General features: G+C 38.6%; 1 protein-coding gene across 3 annotated transcripts in view; it reads right to left on the bottom strand.

The window, feature by feature from the left end:
* ITSN2 (intersectin 2) overlaps positions 1-24376 on the bottom strand; it is an 83677-nt gene that overhangs the window by 54235 nt on the left and 5066 nt on the right. For all 3 annotated transcript variants that reach the window (XM_057427603.1, XM_057427604.1, XM_057427606.1), the window contains exons 2-3: positions 15822-15885; positions 79-171 (exon numbers count right to left, since the gene is read on the bottom strand). In XM_057427603.1, coding sequence (XP_057283586.1) covers positions 79-171; positions 15822-15852 — 124 coding nt within the window. In that variant the 5' untranslated portion in view covers positions 15853-15885. The remainder of the gene's footprint in view (positions 1-78; positions 172-15821; positions 15886-24376) is intronic.

Genomic DNA, 24376 nt, shown 5'->3' with positions numbered 1-24376 from the left:
ATGTAGTTTGCAAACTGTTTTACAAAGATACTTATGCGTACACAGAAGTTAATGTGTAGTCCAGAATCTCAGACCAACCTGTAATGTAGCCTCCTGTGGGTTTAAGGTTATCAAACTGCTTGTCATGTTTGGCCCGCTCTTCAGAGGTGATGGCCCATATATTTGGACCTCCTAAGAAACAAAAAGCAAAAACAAAACACTGAACAACCGAACTGACTGAAAAAGTTTAAAAATCAAGCACGTCACTTGCAAAACAAAAGCTTGGTTTCTCAAGAGACAAAATTAGATCTAGGCACACCCAGCTCCTACCAGTTTGGCAAGGATGTTAGGAAACACAAACCTGCTTCCCAGATGTGCAAATGCTAGCTGAGACAACTAATTCCTCAGCTAGATTCCTTTACAGTCAGCTTTCAAAGATGCTCTGTTGTCCTACAAACCTGGTGCAATGCAGTTTCCTGCTGCTGCTGACTGCAGCCTGGGCAGGATGCACGTTGCTCACCATACCCTGTGTGAACCAAATGCTCCCCTGATTCACCGATGAGCAAATGGCATTCAATGTCACTTAAAGGTTCTCATATAGAGGGCTAACACCCTACAGGTGCCAAAAAGACTCATGCTTCATTTTACCAATACTTTAAAACCAAAACTGGGACTGCTACAGAAATACGTTGGTTTGTCTGACAAAGGAGTAACATTCTGAGTTTTTAAGCAGCATGTAATTTCCATTACTATTTTTCAATGCTAAAAAAAAAAAAGTATTCAATATTACAGCCTCAAAGTACCAAAGAGAAACTGCAGGGAATAATCATGTTTACAGAACTGTGCTGATATAGGTGGCAGAATCAAAGTGACTTTCAGAAATGCTCCAACCTGCTGGATAAAAGGTCAGGGTGTGCGTCCTCTGTCCGGAAAGCAGTTTGCCAGAATAACTGGGTTTGCTTTTTAAGTAGGAAGAAGTTTTAATTGGGAAGTTCTTGACAAGTGTCTAATTTTTCAAATCTACAAGATTGGCAAGAACTGGCCAAAATTCTGAATGGAAACCGCCAAAACAGTATTAAAAGATTACTACTTTTAAAACACATTCTATTAAGCATTACAACTTCCAAAGAACTGTTAATCTGTTCTTCAAGCATTTGTACTGCTCACTAAAAGAACTGATGGAATAAATAATTCTTCTAATAAGATACTAACAAGTTGCTTTAAAACGCACAGGAATTTGAAAGGAAGTTACTATAAAATGCTTCCTCTTTTCCTAAATAAACCTCATTTCAAAGTGTTGAATCTACAAAATTTCAGCAGTTTTCACTGTTTTTAAGAAAACAGCAATACAGCAAAGGGACTGCACGCTGATGTACCTGCCAGTATAGTCATGCTAACCATGTTCATCGTCTCTCACCTGCGTTTATCCATCTATGCAGACACATTTTCCAAAATGACTAAATGTCTCCTCTTAAGAAACTCCTGTTCAGACTGTCACCCTCCTTGCAAATTAATTCCCTCTTGGTCGGGAAATCCTAAAGAAAACACCCAAACCAAACCAGAAACTCATGGGGGATATGAATGACAGAAAAGGTGGCAGGGCATTAGGATACCACCTTTACGCACCTGCATGTTGGTGTTTTGGTTCCCTCTCTTGAGGATATACCTTTTTTTTTTTTTTAATGTGGCCTCAATGAAAGGGTTTTCTTGTAGGCTGCATGTGGCAACTATGGACACACGCTATCAAATGTGCATTGTGTGAATGTTTCAGGAGACTGAATGTAATTCCCGAAAAAGACCAACCTACTTATAATTTATTTCAAAGGTAAGGATTTTGATTTTCCCTATCCCTGAAGACAGAGACTGAAAATCTCTTTTTTTCCTGGTGCCTCCATCAAAAAAACCCAAACACTCTCCATTGTTTGTTTGTTTTATAGGCATGGAAGAAAATAACTTGGTAAGCCTTAAAATGCAAAGCAGACCTTCTCCCACATCATTTGACTGTTTTTCTTTAAAGTAAATATATCAAAACATATATATTTTGTAAATAAACTTTCAAAGAAAACACATTCAGTTCAGACAACTGTAGCCACGTCTTTCTTAACACTTACCAACATTGAATAATACCCTGAAATTTAAGATAAACATCTTAAAAGGAGATATCAGAACATCTTTTAATTTAGAAGGTTGAATGAAAACATTGACCAAATTCCAACCAGAAATGAGATGGGGGAGGGACAGGGCAAGCAAGGCAGTATCCAAACAAAGTCCTTCCAAAGCTGTGATCCCTTGGATGCCGAGTCTAGAAAGTAATAAGCTGTGGGGTTTTTTAGCAGGAGTTAGATCTAGAGAACAGCATACCTTCGAGTCAGCACAGCTCTCCCATCTCTGACAGTGAGATGTTTGGTGCTTGTCTGCAACTGATCAAAGTCCCAGAGAAAGTTTTAACCTAGCATCACTTAAGAGAGGGCGTCTGCCATTTTCAGCCTGAACTAGAACAGATCATTCTTTTATGAATACATGTTAATAACCACTGAATAATGAAAGTATTTTAAACAGAACTGTTTAAAAGAAAAAAATTAACACACACACACACACAAAATATTTATGAGAGGGATTCACAATGTGAGCATTCAAGGCCCACCCAACATTACTTCATTAAAGGATTCAGTTTTTTTCCAACACCTACTCCAGTGCAAAAGAGAAACAAAGAACAGAAGAGGGAAGGTTAATTGCAAATTAACTTTCGCAAACAAAACAATTGCAAATGCTTGTTTTTAGCGTAACCACGTGTTCATGACTCTTGATGTTACCATTTGGTGATACAAATAAGAAAAGAAAAAACTATAATAAGAAAATAAGAAAAAAAAACTACAGAAATGGTACAGAAAGTGCCATTTAAATTAAGATGCCTCAAAATAACGAACAAAAATTACCACATCGGTCTATCTGTAATTAATACTTTGTACAATGGGTATCAAAAGATCTTAGCAATTCCACAAAGCATGTCACAAAACCAATCTTCAAAGTCACATGTGGAAAGTCCGCACAAAATAACAAAGACCAACATGAACAATATGGTGCTAAAGATCATGTTGGCATACCTTCAAGACTTCTCTAAAGATAACAAAATGCATACTGACCTCACCTTCATGTAACAGGTATCAACATGTAATTCAATGTGGTAGCAATTGCAACTAGTTTTATATTGTTGGAAGCAAGTGACCATGCTGGGCATTAAACAACATTTTCTGTTCCTTCAAGCTCATTTTAAATAAAAGGCATCTTTCTATGAGAGTGTATGCGAGTCTGTTTACGGCAGGATCACAGCACTTAGTAGGGGGGCTCCAAAAATGTCTTTACAACACCACATGAGACAGATAATCTCCTGAAGAAAATAAAGGACTTGCTTTGATGGGCTGCCAACATCAGAAATGGAAATACTGTTCTTTCCCTAAAACGGTAAGCTGCCATTGAAAAAGAGGGAAGAAAAGAAAGTGTAATCTTAGAAGAAAAGTAAATAGACTTAAAAATGCTTTGCATGACCTCTGCCCCTGGTTAGCACTACCCACAGCAAAAGGCAGTTGTACCAAAGGATAAAGGCAACTTTTAATTTGTGGACAATCACAAGCCATTTCCCACATTCTCCAAAGAACTGTGTTTTTCACTGACAGGCGTTGCTTCCTTTTCTCTAATAAGAACTATGCTCCTGTGACCTACAAAGTTAATTAACTCCACAGAGATAATAAACCTAAATTGAAAGAACATTCCTTGTAGACATAAGTCACGAGATGAGAGATTACACCACCACCTTTTAAACGATCCAAAAAATCCAGCATTAAGTGTCATAATGACCCTAAATAAATATTTATCCCCGTGTTTAAAGATGGGGAAATTTCAACGCAGACATGCAGCAGCATGCCTCAAGCTGCAGAACAAGGGGGTTTCCTTAATGCAACCAGTAATCACATTACTGTCTCTCATTAGGAGCCATGAGAGACTTGTTTGGTGTAAGAAATACTGGGATAAATCTAATAATTCCAGTCTTTCTCTGTCTGTGTTCATAGATTAGTTTACCACATTATTTATTACAGATCATATTTAATGCTTGAGATGTTGAATCACATTTCTAATTTTTCCTCAGTGGTGAATAAACACTCCAGCAGTCTGAAAATACACAGAACATTTTACCATAAGTCGGAATTTCCAGAATCCTTATCAGCATTTTTGCTATTTTCAATATTTGCCTCCCTCTTTTGTTGTTGATTCTTTATATCAAACGTAGGAGAAAATGCTTACTGATAATAAGCATTTATTCTTACGTAGGTGTGCAAAGGTGTTATGAACTATTACTGTGGTGGCTTTGGGTTCATCTCAAAGTACTACTTGCCCTTCCTTAAGGAACACACCTCTTATTCTCAGCTCCCATGTATTCTGGCCACAACAGGAGACACATGCAACCTCACTCATTTCACAATGTACATTCATCCCAATACTACTCGTCCTACCAGAAATGCTCCACAGAGGCTCTCAGCATATTAAGCAACACTACAGCAACTGGCAGAAGAAAAGGGTTTCTCTATGCTTAACAACTTCAGTGTAACTTCAGTTAAAGGCTGTGTGGAAACACAGTTCCCTTCACTTTCATATTTTCACTAGAATTACAAGCATTGGGCCTACTGAAGCCAAAAGAATCTTCAAAGATTTCCAAGTGTCTCTGATGTGCTATCCAAAAATAACCATTACTTGCAGACAGGCTGTAAATAGCATCGGGCAAGTGCAGCGCTTCACAGATTTGGCCAAGAAATGCTTGCTTAATTGAAAAGCACGCTCACAGAAATGTGGACATGGCAGCAGCAGCAACACTGCATTTAAGAGTACAATTCCTATCTCTGTATTATGTACAGGATTTCTAGATATTTTGCTGTATTGGGAATCCTTAAGTTCAGCAGTTCACTAAAATCAGTATTGTGCACATGTAAACTAACCACTTGCCCCCAAAAAGAGGGGAACTCCATATGATGCAGTATTTTGCCTGATACGGTCAGTGGCATCCCTCCACTTCTATACACAAAATCTATCTGTAAAGGAATAACATTAACATTTCTGTCCCATGCAATGATCTCAGTGTAGAAACATAATCTTTGCTTTTAGAATTAGTATAATCCCTAAAACAATTTAGAGATACATAATAGTCCAGTCCATGCCAACAGTAAAGATCCACTTGTTTTCTGAATTTTCCAGAACAATTTGATTCCAAAGCAGTTAAACTGTAAGTTTGTAACAGGAAGACAGTATTTCTATACTTGATAAAAATCACAGAATCATTTAGCTCATTATGGCTATCCATTTTCAGCAGCTCATTTTTTAATTAAATTATTGCAAAGCAGCACTCAAACATAAAGCAACACACCAAGCAAGCAAAGCAATAAAAAAAACAAAAAAACAAACCCAAAACCAAACCCACAGACATAGAAAATCAAAGCAAAGCAAAGTTTACTGAAAGATGCATAAAGAGATTTTTTTTAAGTTTTGTTAGAGCTCCACTAATGTAAAAAAAATACATTAAGAAATGTGTATAAACCTGACAGTACTGTCAACTGCATACTAGCATGCCACCTTTCACAAGAGTTTTCTGTAGGATATGTGACAACTCATTCAATAGTTTCTTCTGAAGTTTTAATGAAGCAAGTTTTCTATTTCTCATTAAGAAGTGCAACTACAATAACCTACAATGTTGGTAAACTCATGCTTTATTCTTGAAAGCTAATTTAGCTTTCTCTCTTACAGAAAAAGGCTGGCACAAAAACTTGGCTTAACCTAAGCCCCATATCTAGATGCAACACTAGCAACAAATATAAAAGTATTTTTTACCTAATTCTGGAAAAACAATGCCATTGAAATCAGCTGTAGTTGTTGAGTTACAAACACTGATGCAGTACATGGAACAAGCCCATTCTTCTATCCAATGACATAGCCATGTCTTTGCCCAGAATCACAGAACCACACAATCATTCAGTTTGAAAAAGACCTGTAAGATCATCAAGTTCAACCATTAACCCAATACTGCCAATACTGCCAAGTCCACCACTGAACCATAACCCTAAGCACCACACCTACACATCTTTTAAACACCTCCAGGGATGGCGATTCAATCACTTCCCTGGGCAGCCTGTTTCAATGTTTGACCCTCTTAGTGAAGGAATGCAACCTAAACCTCCCCTGGAGCAACTTGAGACCGTTTCCTCTCATCCTATTGCTTGTTACTTGGGAGAAGAGACTGACCCCCACATCACTACAACCTCTGTTCAGGTAGTTAGAGAGCGATAAGGTCTCCCCCTGGGCCTCCTTCGGTCAAGACTAAACAACCCCAGTTCCTTCAGCTGGTTCTCACAAGATTTGCGCTCCAAACCCTTCACTAGTTTCACTGCCCTTCTCTGGACCCGCTCCATTGGACCCACTCCAATGTCTTCCTTGTAGTGAGGAGCCCAAAGCTGAACATACTTTTCAAGGTGCAATCCCACCAGACCTGAGTACAGGGGGATGACCACTGCCCTAATCCTGCAATTAATACTTCTGGATGGGTTTTAAAGACAGAAAAAAGAGAGAAGAAAAAAGTCACACCAACAAGAATCTTTCCAATGGAAGCCATGAAAAGTTCAAAGTAAGCAATATTATCAAAGCATAAAATAAGCATGCTTTGCCAAATTCTCCCCTACCAGGTGCAAGACCTGCCTCCATTTGCTAAGGTGGGCATACTTCCAGCTGACAAGACTCCACAGCCTTCCCTTCCAGCATGACACAGAAGATGGAAGGTAATCTTACCCTTTAGTTTAAACAAGTCAGAAACCTTTTTTTTTTTTTTGAGTCCTGTCAACCTGTATAGCATCATAGTCTTCAATGAGGAAAATAAAAGTTTTTAGTCACCATGTTTGAGGGAAAAGGCCATCAGAGCTTATACTAAATTTTTCTCATTCTGAAAACGGATTTTTTTTTATGATGCTGCTGCTCACCAGCATTGACCAAAAACCCTAGAACTTAATTAAAAATTTACAAAAGGATAATTTAATTATTGTCTAGCAAATCTCTGGGGAATGCCACAAAAATAAAGATTCAGGTGAGTTTCCATCTGTGGCAGCTAGTAAATCTGTCTACACCAGGAGAAATGCAAGCAGGAAAAATGCCAGGCAAGAGAATGCAACATGAACTATGAAATTATGTGGAGTAAAGGAAATGACTGTCCTATAAAAACATACACTGAAACAAAATCAGAGCAGAACTCTGTTCAAGGGATATTAGATCTTTTATAGTAATTTTTGTAGTTCTCGTCATTATCTGGCCATTAAACCACTATTTCTGGGTTTTCAGACTTCAGGAGGAACCTAGAGGAAGCCTGATGTGCTATATTTACAATGGAGAATTGGTATATAGACTTGAAAGGAAAGAGGAAAAGAGAAGAACAACCAAATTAAAAAAGTACACAGGAAGGGTGGGAGAGAAGGAAATTGAGGAGCCATTTCCTGAATGATCCCTGGAATAAAATTAAATTACGAGAGAATTTTGGAAACAAATCTCAGTAACAAATCTGTCAGCACAGACTGAATACTAACCAGCTAAGCTTCCAGCAGAGTGACAGACTGAGGTCAGCACATGGTGGTACTTCCCCAGGATGTCTTCTGAGCCGCCAGTGCAGCTCCTGAACCAGAGGCAGTAACTCAGGAACAGAAGGAAAATCCACCTATCTCTAATTGCTTAAGGCATCTAAGTAACCTTTTGTCATCTACAGCTTCCTACTATTTGATACAGTGCAAAGTGCTTTGTTTGATATCTGCCAATGATATTTTCATTCAATTCTTGTGTTATCAGAGGTTAATTACAATTCCCTTGCCTACAAAATGATGAATGACCTTGAGAAGGCGACATCTACCTTATCCACCATCCCCACTGTTTCTTTTCCAAGCTATAATGTCCTAATCAATATAAATATTCCTCATATGGAAGCTGCTCTGTATCTTTGATCACTCTTGTTACCCTGCCCTTTATAATTTCTAGCCCAGACAGAAAGAAAACATGTAGGAAAAGCTGGAAGAAAACACAAAGGCAACATAAACAAGAACAAGAGTTTGCTTAAACAGTACTGCTCATAACGTTAAATTACTAATCAGCAGAACTCTCAACTATATCCAGTGCACATACAATACCACTTTCCCAGTGCCCCAGGAGATTTGATTTTAAATATAATAAATTAAAAACTGTCTAATTTATGTTGGTATAGTTTATACCTTAGTCCCTAATCCTGCCTCCACAGTGGCTCATAGAGCCACTTACGGAATAGAATTAGGAACAGAGCTCTTCCCTGGGTATTACAGTTCCTCAGTGGTGAGAAATCAGAAATTTGGCAGACTTCTTGAGCAAAAAAAAAGAAAGAAAAGAAAAGCAGCCATTTAATAGCTATGGCATAGATCTTTCCTCCCCAGGTTTTGATACCATGTACTTGGAACTTTTGGTTCCTAAAGATCTTGAGACAGTGAGCCCCAAAACTGAGCTGTTCATTATGTAAAAGCAACCAACCAACAACCCATTTTCTTCTCCCTGCCTTACACTTCATGATTTCGCTAGGTATTGCTTCCCTTTTCAGTTACGAAAAACCAGCCAGTATTCTCTCCCTTATTACCCTTTTCTACGCTATTAAGGCTTTACAGATTTTTATTATACCCTCAGCTGTCTCTTCTCTAAACAGCTCTAACCCATTTAGTCGCCATTAATGCAGAAGCCACATTCTCTCTTGGCCATCTTGTTCACAGGTATCCCTAGTGTATAATTCTATTTTTTTTTTCCAAAACCTTGAGTGTAACAGCTGCTGGCAATAGGAGAGTGATTAATTTCAAGGAAGGTGAGCCTTGTGGATGCTGAGTTATCTTCAGGTTAGGTTAAAAAGTACTGTCTGTGTATTTCTTAGTCCAGTCTCAATAGAGAACATTAGATATAGGAGGAGTAATTCTGCTGGCTTTCCATCTCACATCATCTATACCAGAAATAGTTTACACATCAACTTGCACCTGTATTTTTTTTCCCCAAACTTGAAGATTTCTTGTGAAATACAGTGTTATGAAAGCATTGTAACTTGTTGCACAGGAAATTCTACCCAAAGCTCTTGAAAATTATAAGCATGCTCTTTTTCCATCCTATCATACAAGAATCAACACACACTGTAACAAGTGTGGAGTTCTTTGATAATAGTGAAACCATGACTTTCAGGAAATACGTGCTTCCTAAAGAAACAGCTGTAGTAGAGAGATCACAGTTAAACACAAGATTATGGCTATGAGAAGAAATGCAAGGGGGAATGTTTATACATGCTTTAAATATACTGTTATTAATACATATAACTTTTAAGCAAATTATTTCAATAAGGAGCACTAAGACAGCTCTTGATATTCAGCTCATCTTACCTGCTCTTGAGACTCACACACAAGGAACTACACATCCAACTAAACCACAAATGTCTGAGTTACTTTAATAACTTCTCTGAAGGTACCTGATAAGAAGGCTAGTCCCATGAACACTGATATTCCTTCAACTTTCCAGGGTTTCACCCCTTCTAGCTCTCTCACTTATGATTTAAGGTTACTGTTCCATTGTAGAAAAACAAGATGTCCTACAGAACTGATGCAGTACATTGAAAAGCCTGCACATACAAGATTTCCAAGTAAAGCAACACAGCATTATATAAATACCTTTGACAGACAACAGTGTATAAAAACATGTTTATTCCTGCTATTGTAATTAGTAGCCTAAACCTGAACTCATTCTGCCAATACTGATTAATACCGTCTATGGCCTGTTGAAAGTGGTCACGATGATCACAGATGACATGGAATTTAGTAGATGGTAAGATGGTACCACTTCACACAATGCTCATCAACCATCAATTATAACAACCACACCAAGTGGTTTATCAGATTAGTAAGTTTCCCAAACTTCTGGAGCTAAACTTTCAATAAAATGAAAATTTTAACGGTCAAACTCCTTTGAAGCTCGGTCATGTGATAGATTCATGTTTCCGAGTCCTTTCTTCTAAGCCTTCAGTAATGTGGCTCCACTTTGGGGCAATATTTGTACATCATCTTGTGGGGTTTTTTTTGTTTAGGCTTTTGTATGCTTTGAAGAAAAATCATCAGGAAGTCTCGCTGATATCAAAATGAAGAAAGCAGCTTATATTATAGTATTATTACTCCAGATAAAAGACATCACTCAGTGTAATCTTACCTTACAAAAGCTAACACATGATACTAATAAAATAAAATCTTAGCAAGACAAAACAGCTATAGGCTTAAACTAAGCCAATGGATGAAGATCTAACACTAATCTTTATTATGTTATTACCTACTTTTTTTATTTAGCTTATTTTTTACATTTTAGGAGCACAGGATTGGAAGGGACTTCCAAGGTCACCATGTCCAGACTGCTGCTACTCCAAGAAACTCTTAACACATTCATTCCTTCCTAAAATTCAAGCTCTGCCTTAAGGCGATCAGACCTTTTCCTTGACCATGATCCAGAATGTAACTGCTGACAGAACCGTTCCCATTTCCAAACCAACTGTACCAAGAGCTGATCCATCTCTATTTAACCTTGTGCTAACAATGTACTTAAAAAAAGGTATTTTCCTCCTTGTTTCTCTAATAAGAAAAAAAAAAACAAATTTATTTACTGTAAAGCAATATAACAAAATAAAAATGTCAGCTTTTTTTTTGATAGGTTAACAAAGGCATTCTCTTTAGTCTTTCTCAACACTTTTCATTCATTTATTTGGATTAACACTGAAGCCTAGTGCCCCTATTACACTTCCTGTTTTTTTTTCCCTCCTAAGCAGATAACCCAAATTCTACCCTATATCCCACAAGGTGTCTCATCAGTGCCTTATGCAATAGCACATAGTACTCCTTATTTCATCCACCGCATTTTAGGATGCATTTCCTTTTCCCTCAAATCACGTAATTATTACGTGATCATCTAAAACATCCAATTGTCTTCCTCCTTAGTCACAGCCAACTGCTGAGACCCCAGCATACAACAAAAATTTTTCTAGCCCATAATGGTATGACTAAAAAGCTATTTGAAGACAGCACAACAGAAGTGTGATGAAATTCAATGTTATGCAGTTCATACTGTATCATTCTGGCTGGAAAATTACTCCTAAGTTTGTGTCATCAGTCCATTTAACCAGCATACATCTGCTTTTTACTGATGATGTTGCCATAAACAGTAACAACTAAAACTGGTCTCAAGCTAAAAATCCAGAAGAATATCACTATGACAACATCCCAGCTTAAAATTTGCACTTTCTCTCCCCTTCAGCTAGTTATTTCTCTAATGAAGTCCAAACATGGGATCTGTTTATACTTTGTCTACAGAATTCACTTACTGAAGAAGGCATAAGATGAAATCTTCCTTTCTAAAAAAATTAGTTCAACTTATTCCAATTTAACATTTACCTCCATGTCTAATTATTTCTTCCTTCCACAGTTTCTCTTACATTTTCTGTGTGAATCACATCATTCTCATAATTAAATGTGAATAAGTCACTTTGTGTTCTGCAATCCTATAGCCCTATTTCTGACTTGTCAGGAGTAAGGAAAAATTAATACAGTACACACAGTGGGAAATTATTTTTTTGAAGGGTGTGGCAGTGGAAGATAGACACCCTTCTAACTAGAGCATATGAATTTTGCTCCATACCAACAGACACCACTGTCCTCACTAAAAAAGCGAGAGGAAGGATTAATTTATAAGTAAGAACAGAGAAAATATTTGTCCTTGTCTTAGAATTTCTTTCCTTTTCCTTCTTTGAGATAGGAGCATACGTTCTGGTATTTTCTTTGCAAGGTCTAATTCACCCTAGTATTTTTATCTACATTTGTTGATACTCAAGTCTACAGTTTCCTTATCTACAGTGCACACAAGTTTAAGAGTCAGGTTGCATTCAAGTAGGTTTTAATTGAAGTGTGATGACCAGGGCTCCTCCTAACTCAAAAAAATTCAGACCATGGATCTTGAGACAGACTTTTTAATGGAGAAGATGCAGCAGAACTTATCATCAGTGGAACCAGGACTTCACTCATTCCATTCATGTTTATCCTAGTCTCTAACACACCTCAGTGCAGAGACACAAAACTCAATTCTGCTCACAGCAGTATAAAATGCAGTTTGACTTACAAAGGTTGAGGAGCATGTGAAATGAGTTACAAGTATTACTTTTTGCACCTCAGTTTATCAGAGGTATTTTCCTGCTGCACCACAAAAAATTGTATCAAAAGGAAACAGGTGGTAGGAGGGAAGAGGAAGGACAAATACAAACATAAACAAAAAAATGCACAGCCCAATGGTACTAAAGGAAACAGTGTGAAAGATACTGATCGGCAAATACTGCTTTCCTTGTTTCAGTTGGATCGTCAAGATTAAATCTCCTCAAACCAAGATGCAGCATCAGTATGGACATTTAACCCTCAAAACCTCTACAGCCTACAAAAGAAGGAGAGTTAGGAGAACAGGAACATCTTGCAACTGCTCTCCAGTTGTAAAGAAGGCATCCTGTGGCAGTGAGGGCTACTTCTTCCTGCTCTGTGATAAAGATAGCAATCACAGAGACAAATTAAGTGGAAGTCCATTTTAGTATATTACAGCCTTTACCCTTTTCACTGCTGTTTGTGGTTAATATACATTAACTCCTTCTTTAAAATACAATTGTTGAAGGTATTTGTTACTTAGTGTAACTAAATGCGATTTCCAAAAGCTTTTGCAAGACTTGGGATGAGCTCCTAAGAATGTTTTGCCCAGATGGAGAACTGTACGTAATGAGCATAAACTACCAGAAACAGCGTCCTTTTTACCATTTTCAGAGACAATGATCAATATTCAGATGGTTACAGGATAAAACTAAATCCTCAGTAGGAAATCCTTGATCTTGTTTATGGCCTGGAGAGATGGATATGTCTGGAGCCATTCTTTGACAGAACTGGACTCCACAGAGGTAAATGTCTGCTATCCATCTGGTGCTGTGTGTGTGGTTTGTATTTGGCAGCCTTTCTGCATAAGAAGAAACATGTTACCCAGCCTCACCTATTCATAAAAATGTCATCACAACCTTTGTATTTTGCACAGGAGATAAATTTGTAAAAACTGGCAGGTCTGCCCTGAGTTGCAGAAAAAACAACATGTACTCTTTAAGTCTTATTTTTCCTCTTTAAATTTCCAGCCTGTTGGTGAGGCATCCACAAAGGTCACACTGGACAGAAATGGAGAGTCAAAGGGACCACCTTTCTGTTCACTGTTCACTGCATCCTTCCATAACTTTAGAGAAGAAAGATAAGCAGTCTAGCAAGAGCATGTGCCCCTTGAGCACACAACACCTCAACAAGCTGAAGTTTACATGTGGCCACACAAGCAAAGAAGACTATGCCAGTTCTCAGTATAACACAGTTTGGCCATCAGCCACATACTGAGGCTGGACAGTCTTGGGAGACTGCTCTGGTGGAGGTATATTCTGAGCTCAAGGTGCCCTCAGTGAAGTAGCATCTTTCAACTACAACTCAAGCACAGAACTCAGTCACCCTTTCTTCTTGAGGTCCTGCATGGACTTCTCTTTCTCTGCTTAGGTTAGTAAATAAAGCGTTGTAGCAGTTTCTTGCTTGTGTGGGTTTGAGACTATATGAGTATCATGCTTTGTCACTTGAACTCACATCACCCTGTGTCATATAATCACACACTTCTGCATATATCTACTCCATGTTATTTACTCACTTTTCTCTAACACTGAATGACAAAAGTAGCCCTGAAAGAGAAACTACCTCATGCCTCACACTAATAATGAACAAAAAGCTAAGTATTGTACCTTAGTAAAAGGTTTTTTTTCCCCAGAGGAAAATCACCAGTTCCCCCTAGTACGATACAAAGGGAAAGGGTCAACACTCTTCTAATACAAAAGTGTGGCAGGCAGCCAGTGCTCTCTGGCTGCAGCAATGCCAAATGGTTTAGTTGCCTCATGCATAACCTCATTCTTCATCTCATTCCTGAAGTCACTATCAAGGGCTAACAATATAATTAGAGGTTTCCACTGAGCAATGACTGGTAAATGGAGGTGAACTACTTTGAATACAAGCAACAGTGGTAGTAAGCAGCAGGGAAGAGGAACACAGATTAGAGAACTACAACGTCAACAGCAAAGGTTATTCAGGATTTATCAAGAAATCACATTAAAACTACCTTTTTTCCCACCTGACTTGTTTAAAATTTAATAAATTCTGGTAAGAAATATGACTGCAAATCTACACTCAGTCATTCAACTATTCTGTGAGAAGGAATAATTTAACTACTCCCTGGAATCTTTCTCACTTGCATTCTCCTACCATGTTTTTCAACACAGTAAAATTCTGTGAGGGGAAAGACTGCATCTTGTGGCACCATTCCTTTTGGGAGCAGCAGACAGTACTCCCAAGGGATTTCAAATGAAGGAAAGGCTCATGTTCCCAAACTAAGACTTCTGAGATCAAGTGATGTACATGCTCAGTGCCGATACATTTGCAGACCTCCAACACAACCAAGGACTAAAAAGCCAAATCCAAATAGTTTATGCATAAATCAACCACAGCCAACAACATTAACCTGTATCTTCCCTCAAGAGAGCTTCTGTCTGTTTTAAACTAAGGAGCAAAGAGCATGTGGCAATTAAAAAATTGCTTTATATTATGTTCAAAAAGTGTGTGGGGGAAACCCTGGTATTTGAGTCTTTCCCTATTATATACAATATACTGATTCCTTTTACTTCTGTCTTACTGTTAAGTCTGTGAAACAAGTCTGGAAGAAGCTACAGCTGACTATATAAAAACAAAGGTGCTGATCACACTGATCACTTCACAAAGTATTTTATGCACACGTGAAACTCTAACCAGGTTTAATTTGAAATCTGAATGTTGTTGTTCTGCAAAAAACAACCACGTCACCTTACTCACCCAACTGTCTCAGCAGTGACGATTTTCCAAATTAGTTAAATAAAGACCTCCTGCAGTAATCTTTACAAATAAATCAGGTAAGAAATAGATTTTCTTATATCTATTTCCCTATTTTTATCAGGAGAAATATTCCCTATGTGGAATATCTGAAGTCTTTTTGTTTTGGCCAGCTCTGTAAACAACAACATCCAATTTCTCAGCAGACATTTGCAAATTGTGTTTTCACAAATAAGATTGCTCTAGAAATAAAGAGCTCAAACACACACATACTTGCACAGGCAATTTTAAGGTTTCCACTCTCATACATCTTTGACAGGAAATCATCAAGAAACATATTCAAAAGTTTCTATAGTAGATGGGGCACAGAATCAAGAGGAAAATTCATAACTTTTTTTTTTTACAAAGACTGATTATTTTTGTCAATGTAGCAAGACATTCAAATATTTTGGTTTAAAATAAGTAGCATAGTATATTATAATGAAACACATTTTCTGCTGAATTACGTAAAAGGAAAGGTATGCAAGTTTAATCAACTATTACTTAGCATATTCCCTACTTGCAGTCAGACAGTACTCACACTACAAGTCACACATTCCTCAAGCCTTTAATACTGCAAGATTACTAGATGCTCCAAATATATCTGTACTCCAACACTGCAGTAATGCTTCTACTGAATTTCTACCAGTATTACAGTACAGGTTCGGCTACAGGAAGCAATCTGCTGCAAACTGATCATAATGCTGCTGCAGGTACTAAAATCGGCATTTAAAAATAAAACCCCAAAACCAAATGCTCCCACCCCAACTAAACAAACCCAGCCCAGCTACTCACCATTCACAGCTGTGGGAAACTGAGCCATCATGATCTTGAATATGCCTTGCTAGCTCTTAGCCATCTGCAACATAAAAACATTGTGCCATTAATAATGCAACAAGGGCAAAATGTAGCTCTGTGCTCCCGCTGAGCAAGGGGAATGTCTGTCCCCTTTAGCTCACACTTCTGATAGCAAACAATGCCGGGCTTGAGGCTGCTGCTGAACAAGCTGAATTTACATTTGGGAGGAGGTGGAGGAATTATTTTTTATAGGGTATGCAGTGCAGTCCTGAAGCTAGCAGCACATTCTTAAAGGAAAACAGTACCAACTGTTTAGCAACTGCTGCATAATGTACGCAAACAGTTGACAACATGTCAGAACATATGGCGTGGAGAACAGCCCTCTCATAGCAGGAGGAGACTCTCAGGGTCCTAGCAGACCCTGGTATGAGCTCTCCCTGGTAAATGTTTATGCATATCATAAGAAAAGTTCTAGGCACAGCTCCGTAACAGAATGCTTCTACAGAGAAGAGTGGAAGAACAATTATTATTCAAATTCATCCATTCCGCTTCTCCATGTGCTATTTACAAAGAAAACACTCTTACAAGATGTATTCCTAAGGAAAATTACTTGACCTAATAAAAATCTGTAGTCAGCCAGTTTTCTATAACCAGCACAGTGAAGTTATTCCTTCGCTTGAGGTACTGCATAAAGACTCAAAAGCAGCATTTAAAGAGGTCTCAAAATAATTTACTTTCATAATAAATATAAGAGCACTAAGACTTATTTTGGTTTCCTAGTATGCATCCTTTCAAGAGTACCTGTAGTAATGCTTTTAATCCTGCAGAGTAGCAAAACACTAACTAGTACTTATCTGAGAAGTAAGCATAAGCACCCCTGTACAAACAGAACCAAGACAATGCCGTGAGCTTTCTCTTTGGATGAGACAATTTTGTTAAATACTGAAATTTCTACATCATTATCCTGTGCTGTACGTGGAGAAACTATTGATCAGGATGAAGATATAAAAATTTTAATTAAAAAGAAATAAAAATTGTATCCTGTATTCCTCTGTCACTCCCTCTTCAGATACCAAACCTTCTCCCCCCAGAAAACCCTTCACTTCCCAATAAAACCATGGATTTAATATTAAGTACAGAAATATCACACACCCCCCACTCCCTCTCCCTGCAATCAAACTCCTGCACATCTCATCATAAAAGTCAAGCAGCTGGAAAACCCTCTGGTTTCACATGTGGACAAGAAAGCATTTTTTCTATCCACTGCACATTTCTGCAATAAAAATAAAATGTCTGGGATCAGCTGTTAACAATTCCCTCTTTATCATTATCATCATTATTATGGTATTTGTATTGTTTATATTATTTGTACTATTATTAATATATCCTATAAATAATATTTAAATCATGTTATTGTAATAGGACACAAATTATTCATTTTCCCTGGGTTATTTGTAAATCTCATGACCATACATGCACCAGGTCCCCCCCAAATGAATGAACAGCATTTTATCTGAAGTTATCTTGCTCTGTGGTGTTTATGTAACTGTCCAGTGAGAAATGAACAATTCAGTTTTGATTTACTTTTTTAAAATCTGACACATTACAGAGCAGTGTCATTAAGACACCTGACATTCCCAACTTTTATATACCTTATACATATGCGCATTTGTGTATACACACACATACATACATATATGTTACAAAAAATAGTAAATGGAATGATTGGCAAGTCCAAATGGTCTCTCAGGGTGACATAAGGTATCAGCTGCAGAAAGATGAAAAAAAGGAAGCATGGATCTATTCCAGGACATGAATTCTAAAAGAAATGGGAGTATTTTTAGTTTGCTTAAAGCATCCCTTCCTAGGCCTTACCAGCAACCAAGAGACATTTGAAACCTATATATAGGCTTCCTGAAAAACACTTCCAATGTTGTTAAACATTTCTACAGCATGTTTCTCTGTAAAAGCTGTTCTGTCAAGGAGGGAGAGCCTGAAACCATGACACAGAAGCAGGATACTAAAGAATATCCTGAGAATCAACAGAACAAAGCTCAACAGAGCTCTGCTTTGACAAGAGATATCCACCTGCATGCAACTGACTCTGGAATTACAGTTTTACTGGATAAAGGCTACACATTTGCCCTTTTCCCCAATGTATTTTATCTTCTATTTTCAGATTTTTTTTTTTTTTTTAATAAGTAATTATAATAGAATCACAGAACCACAGAACAGCCCAAGTTAGAAGGGACCCACAAGAACCAGGAGGTCCACAGGCTCCACACAGGGCGACCTAAAAGTTAAACCATGTATCTAAGAGCATTGCCCAAACACTTCATGGCTTGCAGCCGTAACTACTTCCACTCTTACCAACAGCTACCTAAGTGTACAGGCATCTATCTTTCACCGATCTCTGAGACAAATGATCTCTGCCCTGCGCTGCATCCAAAGAAGCATGGCCAGCAGGTCAAGGGAGGTGATTCTGCCCCAATACTCTGCTCTGGTGAGACACACCCCCCCCCCCCAGTACTGCATCATGCTCTGAGGGCCTCAACATAAGAAGGATGTAGAGCTGTTGGAGCAAGGCCAGAGGAGGCCACAAAGACGCTCAGAGGGCTGGAGCACCTCTGCTATGGAGACAAGCTGAGGAAGTTGGGCTTGTTCAGCCTGGAGAAGAAAAGGCTCTGGGGAATCCTTAGAGCAGCTTCCAGTCCCTGTGAAAGGGCCAACAACAAACTGGAAAGGGATTTTTTACAAGGGCATGGAGGGATAGGAAAAGGGGGAATAGCTTTAAACTGAAAGAGGGGAGATTTAGACTAGCTATAAGATAGAAATTCTTCACTGTGAGGGTGCTGAGGCACTGGCACAGGTTGCCCAGAAAAGCTGGGGATGCCCCATCCCTGGCAGTGTTCAGGGCCAGGTTGGACAGGGCTTGGAGCAACCTGCTGTAGTGGAAGGTGTCCCTGCCCATGGCAGGGGGTTGGAACTGTATGATCTTTAAAGGTCCATTCCAACTCGAACCATGCTGTGATTCTGTGATAACAGCAGTTTCATAGCACATATCAAGCAGAATTAGAAGCTGTAGTCAGATACAAAATATAACACACCCAAGCTATCACCCATACCACCTCCTGTCCTCCCAAAAGGTTGCTCCTAATACCACACTGTTTGATACTCTGTTCCAGTGCAGCACTATCAAAAATAAAGACCAACCCAAATTATTGGCAGAGGTTTTTTCCCCAAGTTTCCCAAGCCTGGGCTGACCTAGCCTAGTAGATCAGCATCATACATTGCCATTAGATGCACCAACCTTAGGCCCAAAACTAAGAACGAATTGCCCAAACAGACCTGTACTGAGACTACACTACACCAAGGTGATGAGATTAAATCACAGTTAAGCTCTGTCATCTCACTATTGTGTCTATGGGCAGATCCTGTCATATTTTAAAATAGCAAACCTGAAGGGCACCAAAAACCTCATATATTAACCCTCACAAATAATACAGAAACAACCAGGAATCATAAACAGGATTTTTACAGGATTTTAAGTGCACCAGCACTAAGACCCCATCCTGTCCTTTGCACAGATAGGGCACCGGGTTACACCAAGCACACAATGCATCTCTCGTGACAGATTCCGATGTTGTGCCGAGAGGTAAAAAAAGAAAAAGGAAAAATAAAAGCATCACTGCAATGTAACTTCCTTCATTCAGTTTTTTTATGGAAGGAAGAAATAGCCTAGTAAACTCAATGTCAACACACATTTTTCAAAGGTCTGTGGAAACAGTCCTTCCCAAAGAATGGCGCTTGCCCTCAGCAAGTATTCTGTCTTCCACGTTTCTACAGTGTGCTCTAGAGGCTTGGTTATTATGCATACATCAAAGTTTAAAGCAGCATTATTTCCACAAATTCCAAATAAAGTTGTTCTAGATGCCATCTGTAAAAACACCTTGCAGCTATAGGACACCAGAGCGCATCATTTATTTACCACAGGGAATCTCAGCAAAGTATTCTCACTTTAGGCCAAACTTACTTTTTTTTTTAATGACTGATAACTTTCAATCATTAATCGAGGTGAAAGTTGTAAGTTTCCAAGGAACCTTATGATACAGTACTACAGAGTAACCCAATGCCATATAAAAACACTTAGGGAAGAAAAAAAACAGGAAGAGACTATAATCAGTATCCCAAACAGATGATACAGATGAAAAAATGGCCATCATAACCAGAATACCTCACAGAAAATTACTTGTTTCTGAAAAAAGTTCTAGGAGAGGTGCTTGGTGAACTCAGTTATCAGCCATAAGAAACCGTGGCTGCCACAGCACAAAATCCACGTTGTAACAAACCAGGATCAAACATCCATGTGAACACTGCAGATGACATTAAGCCCTGCTGCCATTTAGGGTGAAAACAGGAAAACTTGGATGTCACATTTAAATAGCAGAACACCAAGTTCTTGTAAACAAACCATATGACTAGTTCCAATGTTTCAAGCACTGATTGTTTTCACAAACTGACCTGCCAAACTGCAACTTCTGTTCCCTCTTTCAGGGTTCATTATAGTTGGTAAAAGTTGAGAAAAGAAATCAGGAGACTTCAAGAAGCAAGGGGGGACCTTACAACCATGCTGAAATAATTAGACAACATCAGAGGTGGGATGACTTCAGGAAAGAGAAAAAAAGCTTCTTTTCCATCACAAGCATATTGACATTTTATGAAGAACAGCCTTACCACAACCTTTGTTAATATTTATACTTGAATCAATTTTTTTTTTCCCAAAATATTTCTCAGGAAAACCACAGCCAGATAGTTTTAGTAGGAATGAAGGTCTGGTGCATCAGGCTCTGTCCCACCAGTTTTAACTGGAGGGAAGCAAATACCATAGAAGCACCTTGTGTGGACACACTACTACTCTTCTGCTTTTCTCAGGGACAGAAAGAAGATACATTGTGGATGTAAGAACTGTAAGAACCAGTTAGCAAGGACAGAGACTGCAGTACTAGTTGACCAATTTACTCTTTGCAACACCTGTAGATGTGGACAACAGACTATTATTAGTGTTTGCAAAGCAAACAGTGACAGTGTAATAACCCATATAGTTGCTCGGCTTTTTCTGGATTATTCTCTTGAAAAATCAGAGAATAATAAGCATCAGTAAGGGATTACAAACCAGCAGTCCAGGATTTCTGTTTGTTTCAGACACACCAGTAGAAAATTTACTGATTAAAAAATAAAAGAAACCCACCACACATTTTGGCAGGCCAACAATTTACCTCTATGCAGTGGGGTTACACACAGTGACATGGCCTTTTCACGGTGTACTGTGGCCAGCCTCACAAAGTCCACCCACTCATAGCAAATGAATGACATCAGTAACAAAACGAAGAAGTCAAACCCAGGCAGCTAGCACATTGCTAGCTCTTCCTGCTCCCCTCTGTTTCTGCAGGTAAGAGCACTGCATGCCTTATTTTCACAGTTTTGGGGGGGGGAGAAAAAAAAAAAACCACCACAAAAAACCAAAAGCAAACCCAATGAAAAAAAGTGTTAAATATTTATTGCTTAACCCTGAGGTACGAAGTCCCTTCCTTGCTCGCTGTTACAGAGCAATTTGCTTTTAAACAGTAATAAAAACAGAACACCAAAAAATGTTTTTTTTTCTGACAAATATCCTTCTGCCAACCTTACCCAACTAACAGGCTTTCTGAATATAGTAACCATGCAAAATGGATGCCACGCGAAATACAAGAATCTCTGTTTCTGTAAAAAACATAATTGTGTGGTCAGTACTGATGGGTTTACTCTGTTTCTTACACAGCTGCTCAGCTGTGAAAGCACCCATTCAAAATATCAAGACCCAGTTCAACTCTCCCCTCTGTCTCTGGAGACTGAAACTGATCTTTCCTTCCTCTCAGGAGGAGGCTTTCCCGCATTTTATTATACCGTCATTTCAGGAAATCCATGCCCAGTGTCTGGAATAGTAACACCAACTCAGGACTTCAACCTCCTACATGAAATTATCTACCATTAAGCCACAGAACCACAGGTCCCTCTCTGTCCATGCCCCTCCAGCTTTGCTTCTTTGCAAAGAAGAAACTCTGAAGGAGGGAATAAGAAACCCATTTCAGGAAGCCCACTATTTAGATCCCTGGCCCTTGTTCCAGGAGATGTGTACATTAACTTCCTCAGGAAAAGATGGGAATAGACCCCAGCTCCGTCACGCCCCGGAAGCATACATTCACTAACCTGATCCCAGACACAGACAGAAGTCACCACCTCTGCTTGCGTTACTTAAAAAGGAAAAGAAAAATAAAAGAAAGCAAAAAAAAGAAAACAAAAAGCAGATGGCAGATTATTTATAAGATACATTTCTAAAAGGTTCCAAGCTTCTATCTCAGAGAAGGAACTCCAGGCTGCATATAACAACCCCTCCAGAATGCTGAGTGATACATTTGCTCCTGAATGGGTGGTAACTTAAAATACACTCTTGTCTTTTTCGCTTCCTACTTTCTAATTTACATGAGTCCCCACTCCATATGCTTTTTTTGCTAGATCCTGGTTTGAGACACATCAGTCCTCACATCTAATTATTTGCAAGCATTGTACAAAAGCCCCAAGATGCTGTTCAGTGAGGTCCACAAACCTTGAAACCTGCAGCTCTCCACTTCCATATCGTGATTCTTAATTTATGTCAATGTGGACTTTTCTGTTATTTTCTTACTTCAACTGTGACTGGAAACATTCAGAGCATATTACTTAAGAACTTATCCATTTCAAATCTTGCCAACTTAGAGGATGTTTTTGAGCCCAATCCTGTCCTTCCATCAGAAGTGCAAGCAAAATCTGCCTCCTACCAGAGGAAAAAAAACCTAACTGAAGAATTCTTAGTGTTAACTTCTTACGATGCAAGAGCTTCTATTAACTTGTTGCTCAGCTTTCATTCCCAGGTAACAGTGCAAAGTATACAGAACATCAAATGAACTGCTATAGCTAAGCATAAAACAAAAGATACAGAAAATGCAGGCAGTCTTCTATGCTCAGCAGAAAACAATCTTTCACTATTTATAAAACTAATGAAGGGAAAACATTCAGCGAAGACTTCGATTTACATCATAGGTATCTGCTTTCAACTTGGGCAGGTGCACAAAACTACTGCAGGCTTAACTTCTCAAAACTGAGTAAGCTGACAAGCAGAGAGGAGACAAGCCACAAGATGCCTTTAAAGCAAAGAAATGTAGTTCATCTTTGATGAAACAAAACCCAGGGAAACCTCATGGGAGAAAAACCAAAGATCAGCATATAGCAATCAAAACATGAAAAATAAGCTAGGTAGCATTATTTTGGATGGGTAAAAATGCATTCCCCAAATGAGACAGAAGAATGTGGGGAGATCCTGACCAGTACATGAGCCCCATGAGGCACACTGGTCCTGAGCTGGACCCAGTACTCCGGCTGCATGCCCACAGTGCTTCCCACCTACCCCAGCTGAAACCTCCTGCTTCTGACCCTGATCTCAGCCACAAGCCCTGTCCATCCTATACCACCAAGAACAGTCCTTCAAAGCATCCAGTTGAAATGTAGTCTCTTAGCCTATAATGCTGAGCTCCACAGCACACAGCAATAAAGTTTTGACCATGACAACTTCACAAACTTAAGGAATCAATTATCATCTGGGTTAGACAAATATCTCAATGTCATGTAAAGTCCCCATGAGCAAAAATACCTCTCCATTAGAAAGACATTAGCCCTATCTTAATAAACTCATAATAATATGACTACACTAAGAGTGCAGTGAAAACACCAGGAGTTACAGGTTTCAATTAGTAAAATTCTTGACCTTCGAAAGATAAGACCAAAAGCATTATTTAAGGCAGGTCTGGTTTTTGATACATTTATTAGTATAGCCATAATAGGTACTTTTTTGCATTCCAATCATATTTTTAGCAACAAAGAGTAACTCCCATTTCCTGTTCTTCTCTTACTTCATGTGTGTGTTGTTGAATCACTAACTGCAGATATCACTCATCACAGATGCCACAGAGTTTCACATACTACACTTGCATCACCCTTGAAAATTTTCACTGAAAGAGCCAGCTCAGAATTATTATTTGCTACTTCTGAAGCTGAAGCAACAACAGCCCGTATCAAAATGTCGCAAGTCAAACTGGCTGCTCTCAGAACTGCTCTTCCAAAGAAGCTGTGACTTATCTGGATCAACCATGCTTTTTTCAAGTATCTGTAACTGCAAAAATGTTTAAAAACAGTTCTCAGGTAGTTGTCCTCTATTAAGTAATTGGAATACATTGTGCTGCTACTGTTGTTATGTCACATCATTTGAATTTCATGTGGTGTTCTGAAAATAAGAGTTATACAACACTGTGCTCATTCATGTATTAATGTTCAATCCATCACTTTAACTCTGGGAACCAAGCAACTGACCTGGCCAGCCTGCGTTCCTATCCTGACAAAGTCTTAAAATATTCTGAATTTGAAAAACAATGACATTTCATCAGCTCCACTTTTACTTTATGAATTTTATGTGACCTAATACT

This window comes from Pezoporus wallicus, unplaced genomic scaffold (assembly GCF_028554395.1).
Source record: "Pezoporus wallicus isolate ANWC-B61680 ecotype Strahan unplaced genomic scaffold, APGP_CSIRO_Pwel_v1 contig_6464, whole genome shotgun sequence".
NCBI classification, from domain to species: Eukaryota; Metazoa; Chordata; class Aves; order Psittaciformes; family Psittacidae; genus Pezoporus; species Pezoporus wallicus.
Note: the sequence above shows the minus strand (reverse complement) of the source record. Positions and strands in the feature narration are given on the sequence as shown.